Raw genomic sequence first — 10572 nt, forward strand, 5'->3', positions numbered from 1 at the left:
ACCACACCCGGCTAATGTTTTTGTATTTTTAGTAGAGACGGGTTTCACCATGTTGGCCAGGCTGGTCTTGAACTCCTGACCTCAGGTGATCCGCCTGCCTCGGCCTCCCAAAGTGCTGAGATTACAGGCGTAAGCCACCACGCCCGGCCCCAGAATGTTATTTTGTAAGACTAAATACTATCCCACTGTAAGTATATGCATACCACATTTTCTTTATCCATGTAGCCATCAGTGGACATTTGAATTGATCCGTCTCTTGGCTATTGTGAACAGTGGTTTTCAAATATCTCTTCAAAGATCCAACTTTCAATTTATATGAATTGAATATAAATAAACCTAGAAATGGGTTGCTGGAAGAAAATATTTTTTTACTAGTTTTTCAGGCATCACCATACTGTTTTCCATAGAGGTTGAGCCATTTTGCAATCCTTTGGTCAGAGCACAGAGGTTCCAATTTCTCAACATTTTTTCCAAAGTTTATATTTGAGATGTTTGATTTTTCTTTTTTCTTTTTTCTTTTTTTGAGACAAAGTCTCGCTGTTGTTGCCCAGGCTGGAGTGCAATGGCACCATCTACCCTCACTGCAACCTCGCCTCCTGGCTTCAAGCAATTCTCCAGCCCCAGCCTCACGAGTAGCTGGGATTACAGGTGCATGCCACCACGCCCGGCTAGTTTTTTGTATTTTTTAGTAGAGACGGGGTTTCTCCATGTTAGCCAGGATGGTCTCGATCTCCTGACCTCGTGATCCGCCCGTCTCGGCCTCCCAAAGTGCTGGGATTACAGGCTTGAGCCACCGCGCCTGGCCGGTGCGCTGGAGTTTTATCCCTGAACCTTGTCTCCTTTCAGCCTTCAGCATTTCATCAATTACAATGTAAGTTTTCCTACCACGGTACTGTTTTCCACAAAATTTCTATTCATGAGTTTTTTATTTAGATAGTTCTGACTCTCTTATCAGTTGGGTTGGTTGAACCCCTTGCAAAATCCAGTTTTTTTGCTTTTGTTGTCTGCGCTTCAATCAAAATAAAATCCCCCTTCCAGGTAATCATCAATGGTTAAACTTTGTGAACAGGCATTTTGAAGGATATATAGCCTCAGGACTGCTAATGTTAACATTTTTTTGCATGTGAATTTAGAGGACTGTATTATGACAGGTGCTGTAAACCCATGCTACAAACAGACATTAAGAGCAGCCCAGGCAGTGCACCTTTCTCCCTGGATTCCATGAAAAGACATGTTTTTCTATTCTGCTGTTGGTTTATTGCTTAATTCTGTTCCAGCATCAGAAGTGATTTATAGAAGAAAGTAAGTGTAGACAGAGAGTAATGGGTCAGATGAGCAAGAAATGGAATAAATGTTTGGAGTCCATAGCACCATGGAAACGTCTTAGGAAGAGGGTATAGACCCCCAGTGCTGTCAGTCTCACCCATCCTCCTCTATACGTGTGGGATGTTTCAGGACTCGGTGGCTTTCGAGGATGTGGCTGTGAACTTCACCCAGGAGGAATGGTCTTTGCTGGATCCTTCCCAGAAGAATCTCTACAGAGAAGTGATGCAGGAAACCTTGAGGAACCTGGCCTCTATAGGTAAGAATGACAGTATTATGTTCCCCAATGGATGAGACAAGTGTTTCTAGCTCATTAATGCTGTTCCTTGATTTGGAATATGGACAGGCAATACTTTGATGAATAAATGAGGTATGGCTCTAATGTCCTGTGAACATAGAATCTATAGTCATTTTTTCATAATTTTATTTTAATTCAGCACTATTTTTCTGATTCTGTATTCTAGGAGAAAAATGGAAAGACGAGAACATTGAAGATCAGTACAAAAATCCCAGGAATAATCTAAGGTGATTTAAACTCACAAGACAAAGCAATGTCTCTCTAGAAAATCTTAGAATGCAAGAATATGTTAAGAAGAAGCAAATAAAGAAAATATGCCTAGCATTAAATTTATTTATTCTTAAAATATTCACTCTAAAAACTTATATTTAAATGTGACATAGGCTGGGCACAGTGGCTCACACCTGTAATTTCAACTGTTTGGGAGTTGGAGGTGGGAGGATTGCTTGAGGCCTGGAGTTTGAGAAGATCCTGAGCAAAATAGCGAGACTTCATTTCAAACAAAGAACTAGCAATACATGTGGCATACACCTGTAGTCCCAGCCACGTAGGAGGCTGAGGCAGGAAGATCACTTGAGTCCAGGAGTTCAAGGGTGCTGTGAACCATGATGATGCCAATGCCACTGCCACTGCCCTCCAACCTGGGCTATATGGTGACCCTGACTCAAGAAAATGATACAGAAGTTTAGTATTTGTAAAACAGTAAACATGTAAATATTATTAAGAATTTTCGACTGGGTGCGATGGCTCATGCCTGTAATCCCAGCACTTTGGGAGGCCGAGGTGGGCGACTCACAAGGTGGGGAGATCGAGACCATCCTGGCTAACACGGTGAAACCCCGTCTCTACTAAAAAAATACAAAAAACGGGCTGGGCGCCGTGGCTCAAGCCTGTAATCCCAGCACTTTGGGAGGCCAAGATGGGCGGATCACGAGGTCAGGAGATTGAGACCATCCTGGCTAACACAGTGAAACCCCGTCTCTACTAAAAAATACAAAAAACTAGCCGGGCGAGGTGGCGGGCGCCTGTAGTCCCAGCTACTCGGGAGGCTGAGGCAGGAGAATGGCGTAAACCCGGGAGGGGGAGCTTGCAGTGAGCTGAGATCTGGCCACTGCACTCCAGCCTGGGCGACAGAGCGAGACTCTGTCTCAAAAAAAAAAAAATACAAAAAAAATTATCCAGGGGTGGTGGCGGGCACCTGTAGTCCCAGCTACTCGGGAGGCTGAGGCAGGAGAATGGCATGAACGCAGGAGGTAGAGTTTGCAGTGAGCTGAGATCACACCGCTGCACTCCAGCCTGGGTGACAGAGCGAGACTCCATCTCAAAAAAAAAAAAAAAAAAAAAACCAATTATCATATAGTGTTTTTCTTTTTTAAACATATGATTTTTAAAAAATAATAGGTATAGATAGACCATCTTGTAGCCATATGGTCCAGTCAACTTCCAACAATTTAGACAGGGTAGAAAGCCTACACTTTCCTGGATAATGTTGAAAATGCAAGTGCAATCCTTGTTAATAAACATAAAATCACTTACAAACAAACCCTCAATAATGTGCTTCTCATTTTTCACAGAAGTCTTCTGGGAGAGAGAGTCGATGAAAATACAGAAGAAAATCATTGTGGAGAAATTTTTAGCCAGATTCCAGATGACACACTGAACAAAAAAACTTCTCCTGGAGTAAAATCATGTGAAAGCAGTGTGTGTGGAGAAGTCTTCCTGGGTCATTCTTCCCTTAATAGGCACATTAGAGCTGACGCTGCACACAAGCCATCTGAGTATCAGGAATATGGACAGAAGCCATATAAGTGTCAACAATGTAAGAAAGCCTTCAGATGTCACCCCTCCTTTCAAACGGAAGAAAAGGCTCACACTGGAGAAAAACTCTATGATTGTAAAGAATGTGGAAAAACCTTCATATCCCGTTCAAGCATTCGAAGACACATGATAATGCACAATGGAGATGGACCTTATAAGTGTAAGTTTTGTGGGAAAGCCTGCCCTTGTCTCAGAGTATGTCTTATACATGAACGAGTTCACACTGGAGAGAAACCATATGAATGTAAACAATGTGGTAAAGCCTTTAGTTATTCAAATTCCCTTCAAATACATGAAAGAACTCACACTGGAGAGAAGCCTTATGAATGTAAGGAATGTGGGAAAGCGTTTGGTAGTCCCAATTCCTTTTATGAACATAAAAGAATTCACACTGGAGAGAAGCCATATGAATGCAAACAATGTGGAAAAGCCTTCAGATGGTTCCATTCCTTTCAAATACATGAAAGAACTCACAGTGAGGAAAAGCCTTATGAATGTACCAAATGTGGGAAAGCATTCAAGTGTCCCAGTTATCTTTGTAGACATGAAGTGACCCACTCTGGGAAAAAGCCCTATGAATGTAAACAGTGTGGGAAAGCATTATCTTATCTTAACTTTCAAAGACACATGAAAATGCACACTAGAATGAGACCTTATAAATGTAAGACATGTGGAAAAGACTTTGATTCTCCCAGTTCATTTCTAAGACATGAAAGAACTCACACTGGAGAGAAACCTTATGAATGAGCGCACTGTGGTAAATCCTTTAATCGTTCCAGTTCCTTTCACTATCACGAAAGGACTCACACTGGAGAGAAACCCTATGAATGCAAGCAGTGTGGAAAAGCCTTCATTTCTTCCACTTCCTTTCGATATCATGAAAGGACTCACACTGGAGAGAAACCCTATGCTTGTAAGCAATGTGGGAAAGCCTTCAGATCTGCCTCACACCTTCAAATGCATAAAAGGACTCACACTCAAGAGAAACCCTATGAATGTAAGCAGTGTGGTAAAGCCTTCATTTTTTCCACTTCCTTCTGATATCATGAAAGGACTCACACTGGAGAGAAACCCTATGAGTGTAAGCAATGTGGGAAAGCCTTCAGATCTGCCTCACACCTTCAAATGCATGAAAGGACTCACACTGGAAAGCAACTGTATGAATCTAAACAATGTGAAAAAACCTTTGGATCTGTCAGAAACCTTCAAATTCATGAAAAGACACACACTGGAGAGAAACCCTATAAGGAATGTGGAAAAGCATTCAACAATTTCTCTTCCTTTCAAATACATGCAACGATGTATAGAGGACAGAATGCCTATGAATGTAAAGAGTGTGACAAAGCATTCACATCTGCCAAGATCCTTCGAGTACATTAAAGGACACACACTGGAGAGAAACCCTATGAATGTAAGGAATGTGGGAAAGCATTCAATTATTTTTCTTCTTTGCATATACACAAAAGGGTGCACACTGGAGAGAAGCCATATGAATGTAAGGATTGTGGGAAAGCATTCGGTTTGCCTGGTTCCTTTCGTAGACATAAAAGGGCTCACACTGGAGTGAAACCCTATGAATGCAAGCAATGTGGCAAAGCCTTCACTTCTTCTGGTTCCTTTCAGTGTCATAAAAGGATTCATACCGGAGAGAAACCCTATGAGTGTAAGCAGTGTGGTAAAGCCTTCATTTCTTCCACTGCCATTCGTAGACATGAAAGGACTCACACTGGAGAGAAACCCTATGAGTGTAAGCAATGTGGAAAAGCCTTTATTTCTTTCAGTTCCGTTCGGTACCACGAAAGGACTCACACTGGAGAGAAACAGTATGAGTGTAAGCAATGTGGGAAAGCCTTCATGTCTTCTACTGCATTTCAGTATCATGAAAAGACCCACACTGGAGAGAAACCCTATGAATGTAAGCAATGTGGGAAAGCCTTCATTTCTTCCAGTAGCCTTCGATATCATGAAAGGACTCACACTGGAGAGAAACCTTACGAATGTAAGCAGCGTGGTAAAGCCTTCAGATCTGCCACTCAACTTCAAATGCATAGAAAGATTCATACTGGAGAGAAACCCTATGAGTGTAAGCAATGTGGGAAAGTCTACAGATCTGCCTCACAACTTCGAGTACTTGAAAGGACTCACACTGGAGAGAAACCCTATGAATATAAGCAATATGGGAAAGCCTTCAGATCTGCTAAGAACCTTCAAATATAGACAATGTAAACAAATGTTTATAGCAACTGCCTACTAACATGTTATTCTCTATTTGTTGTTGTTGTTTGAGATGGAGTCTTGCTGTGTTGCCCAGGCTGGAGTGCAGTGGCGTGATCTTGGCTCACTGCAAGCTTCACCTCTGGGTTCAGGCAATTCTCCTGCCTCAGCCTCCTGAGGAAAAAGATGCCTGGGTTTACAGGTGTGCACCGCCACGCTTGGCTAATTTTTATATTTTTAGTAGAGACGAGGTCTCACCCTATTGACCACACTGGTCTTGAACTCCTGACCTGAAGTGATCCACCTGCCTCAGCCTCCCAGAGTGCTGGGATTTCAGGCATGAGCCACTGCACCCAGCTGTTATTCTCTATTTAGTTAATTGAGAAGCCATAATAAAATGTCTCAGTGCCATCATGCATTAGATCAAGTTTATGTTACCACATTACTTTTCGAACATTGTGAGTCAATATTACCAAGTGGACAAAATCCCAGACATCTTTTTCCTCATGTAAATTTTAATTTTCATGCTTATATACTTAGAACATTTGATCCTGATTTTTTGTTCGATCATAATACTAAAAGTTATCTCAGGTTTTTCAGAGTGACTTTGTGCCAAAAACCCTCAGTAGCATACCTGTCATCAAAGAGGGTATAATTCACAAAAGGACTTACACTAGAGGAAAACCATATGACTGTAAGCCATGTGGGAAAGCATTTTCTGATCTGAGTGGCGATGAAATCCACATGGATTTCAACCCTACAGATGGGCCTCTCTCCCTATTCATTTCTTTCTTTTTTTTTTTTTTTTGAGATGGAGTCTTGCTCTGTCGCCCAGGCTGCAGTGCAGTGGTTCGATCTTTGTTCACGGCAAGCTCTGCCTCCTGGGTTCACGCCATTCTCCTGCCTCAGCCTCCTGAGTAGCTGGGACTACAGGCTCCCACCACCACACCCAGCTAATTTTTTTTTTTTTTTTTGAGACGGAGTCTCGCTCTGTCACCCAGGCTGGAGTGCAGTGGCGCCATCTCAGCTCACTGCAAGCTCCGCCTCCCGTGTTCACGCCATTCTCCTGCCTCAGCCTCCCGAGTAGCTGGGACTACAGGCGCCCACCACCGCACCCGGCTAATTGTTTGTATTTTTAGTAGAGACGGGGTTTCACCGTGGTCTCAATCTCCTGACCTCGTGATCCGCTCACCTCGGCCTCCCAAAGTGCTGGGATTACAGGCGTGAGCCACTGCGCCCAGCCCAGCTAATTTTTTTGTATTTTTTTTAGTAGAGACGGGGTTTCACTGTGTTAGCCAGGATGGTCTCGAATTCTTGACCTTGTGATCCGCCTGCCTCAGCCTCCCAAAGTGCTGGGATTACAGGTGTGAGCCACCTTGCCTGGCCTCTTTTCATTCTAACTTTTCATTCACTCATTGTACCAAAAGTTAACTCATAATGTTCTCAGTGACATCTTGCCAAAGACCACCAGTACCATACTTGTTGTCAAAGAGAGTGTAATATCGTAATAAATATGACCAAAAGCCATACATGACAGTGAGATATATGAGAATTACAAATGAGTCACATTACTGAAAAAAATTTGCTCAGTTTGATAATTTGAAATATGTTTTCTTCTATACTATTCTGAGACATGGTTACAGAGTGCCCTTGTTTTGTCTTGATCCATCATGGTCACTGAAGAGCATTGTCTCACACTGCAGGTGTATGACATGTGTCTTTCCAGTGGCATAAGACTTGGCCTTGTGGCCAGGTGCGGTGGCTCATGCCTATAATCCCAGCACTTTGGAAGGCTGAGGTGGGCAGATCGCCTGAGTTCAGGAGTTCGAGACCAGCCTGACCAACATGGAAAAACGTCTCTACTAAAAATGCAAAAATTAGCTGGGTATAGTGGCACATGCCTGTAATCCCAGCTACTTGGGGGGCTGAGGCAGAAGAATCACTTGAACCCAGGAAGTGGAGGTTGCAGTGAACCGAGGTCATGCCATTGCACTCCAGACTGGGCAACAAGAGTGAAACACCGTCTCAAAAAACAAACAAACAAAAAACTTGGCCTTGTGGTGAGAGGAGGCAGCTCCTGGACTTCTAGAGCCATTTTTGCCTTATCTTTTTTTTTTTTTTTTTTAACTCCTGAGTAGCTGGGATTACAGGCACTCGCCACCACACCGGGCTAATTTTTATATTTTCAGTAAGGACAGGGTTTCACCGTGTTGGTCAGGCTGGTCTCGGACTCCTGACCTCAGGTAATCCACCCGCCTCAGCCTCCCAAAGTGCTTTTTCATGAAGCAAGGTCAAATAAAACAGGAAAAATCCTTTAAGATAAATGAACTTTAAATTTTCCTCAGAAAAACGTGACCCAGCAGTTCATCATCCAGTTTTTGTTTCGTTTTGTTTTTTTGAGACGGAGTCTCTCGCTTTTGTTGCCCAGGCTGGAGTGCAATGACACGATCTTGGCTCACTGCAACCTCCACTTCCCAGGTTCAAGTGATTCTCTTGCCTCAGCCTCCCGAGTAGCTGGGATTATAGGCCTGCACCACCACACCTGGCTAATTTTGTATTTTTAGTAGAGACGGGGTTTTACCATGTTGGGCAGGCTGGTCTCAAACTCCCAACCTCAGGTAGTCCAGCTGTCTCAGCCTCCCAAAGTACTGGGATTACTGGCATGAGCCACCGTGCCCAGCCTGTCATCCAGTTTTTTTTGCAGTATCACAATGTTTTATTTGGAAACATTTACTGATTTTGGGCCAGACACGGTTGTTGTTCAGGCCAGGGTATAATGGTGGGATCATAGCTCACAGCATCCTTAACTCTTGGACTCAAGTGATTGTCTCGCCTCAACCTCTAGCATATGTAGGACTACAAGCATACACCACCATGCCCAGGTAACTTTTCTTTTTTTTTTTTTTTTTTTGAGACGGAGTCTCGCTCTGTCGCCCAGGCTGGAGTGCAGTGGCCGGATCTCAGCTCACTGCAAGCTCCGCCTCCCGGGTTCACGCCATTCTCCGGCCTCAGCTTCCCGAGTAGCTGGGACTACAGGCGCCCGCCACCTCGCCCGGCTAGTTTTTTTTATTTCTTAATAGAGACGGGGTTTCACCGTGTTAGCCAGGATGGTTTCGATCTCCTGACCTCGTGATCCGCCCGTCTCGGCCTCCCAAAGTGCTGGGATTACAGGCTTGAGCCACCGCGCCCGGCCTTCTTTTTTTTTTTTAAGATGGAGTCTACAGTCTCCACCTCCTAGGTTCAAGCGATTCTCCTGCCTCAGCCTCCCAAGTATCTGGGATTACAGGAACCTGTCACCATGCCTGGCTCATTTTTGTATTTTTAGTAGAGATGAGGTTTCACCATGTTGGCCAGGATGGTCTCAAACTCCTGGCCTCAAGTGATCCAACCATATCAGCCTCCCAAAGTACTGGGATTATAGGTGTGAGCCACCATGTCCTGCCAGCTTTTAAAATTTTTCTGTGGAGATGTGATCTGACTGTGGTTCCAGGCTGTTCTTCAACTTTTAGCCTCACACAATTCTCCCTCAGCCTCACAGTGCTACGATTATAGGCTTGAGCCACTTCAAACAGCCAAATTTAACTTTTATTGTGGTGTTGAAAGGGATTTTTAATGTATTTTTTTCTTTTTTTTGAGACGGAGTCTGGCTCTCTCGCCCAGGCTGTAGTGCAGTGGTGAGATCTCGGTTCACTGCAGCCTCCACCTCCCAGGTTCATGTGATTCTCCTGCCTCAGCCTCCAAAGTAGCTGAGATACAGGTGGCCAACACCACGCCTGGCTAATTTTTGTATTTTTAGTAGAGATGGAGTTTCACCATGTTGGCCAGGCTGGTCTCGAACTCCTGACCTCAAGTGATCCACCCATCTGGGTTTCATGAAGTGTTGGGATTACTGGCGTGAGCCACCACATCTGGTCTTTGTATATACCTTTCTTGTATTACTTTGACCGTGGTAGGACATATCCAATGGGCAAATGATCTAAAAGGCCAAAGCGGGAGGATCACAAGGTCAGGAGTTCGAGACCAGCCTGGCCAATATGGTGAAACCCTGTCTCTACTAAAGATACAAAATTAGCCAGGCGTGGTGGTGGGCGCCTGTGATCCCAGCGACTTGGGAGGCTGAGGCAGGAGAATCTCTTGAACCTGGAAAGCAGAGGTTGCAGTGAGCTGAGATCGTGCCAGTGCACTCTAGCCTGGGAGACACAGCAAGACTCCATCTAAAAAAAAAAAAAAAGGTTAAATTTAATTTTTGACAACCACTCTAACAAGCAACTCAGGTTTATATGGAAAGAGAAGTATATCACTCATGAACAAGTAACTGGTAAATAAGATGGAATTATGGCTTCTGTGTGATACTCTATTGTTAGGCAAGCACAAGCTCTTTATAAAAGCCCTGTTATATGTAACTGCATCAAACATCATGTGACTACATTACTTGGTTTCCTAAGGACAGTTTATTATTCCTTTATCCCAGGATAATTTTGCATAGCCATCACTCTCTTTGTTATGGGTATCTATGCTTAAATAATAAGCTAAATGAGATTTTGTAAATTGAATGATATTTTTAGCAAAGTGTTGGACTTTGTCAATTACTATGCCTGATAATCAATGTGTCTTACCTGACTATATCACTCCTAAAAATTTCACTGCGGGCTGTGGTCCCTGGATTTCCTGAGGATTGATTGCCCATCCCCATTCCTGTAGATGAGCGCACAATGGTATAAGACTTTCTTGTAATACATTACAGTCTTCAGAGGTTAACATGATATCAATATAATGAAACCAGGACCAGGTCAGATGGCTCACGCCTGTAGTCCCAGCAACAAGAGGCTGATGCGTGAGAATCACTTCAGCCCAGGTGTTCAAGGCTGTAGTAAGGTATGATTGCATCACTGCACTCCAGCCTGAGTGACACAGCAAGA

At 43.7% G+C, this 10572-nt stretch overlaps 1 protein-coding gene across 1 annotated transcript; it reads left to right on the top strand.

Moving 5' to 3' along the window:
- The first annotated feature begins 496 nt into the window (after positions 1 to 496).
- LOC717220 (uncharacterized) lies at positions 497 to 6076 on the top strand. Its single transcript, XM_077977724.1, is given in 7 exon segments — positions 497 to 806; positions 1230 to 1582; positions 1788 to 1848; positions 3196 to 3962; positions 4119 to 4398; positions 4483 to 4596; positions 5149 to 6076. Coding segments are annotated over 6 exon segments (1866 nt in total). The 5' UTR covers positions 497 to 806; positions 1230 to 1446; the 3' UTR covers positions 5657 to 6076.
- The last annotated feature ends 4496 nt before the right edge of the window (positions 6077 to 10572 follow it).

The sequence above is a fragment of the Macaca mulatta genome, chromosome 19 (assembly GCF_049350105.2).
Source record: "Macaca mulatta isolate MMU2019108-1 chromosome 19, T2T-MMU8v2.0, whole genome shotgun sequence".
NCBI lineage: Eukaryota > Metazoa > Chordata > Mammalia > Primates > Cercopithecidae > Macaca > Macaca mulatta.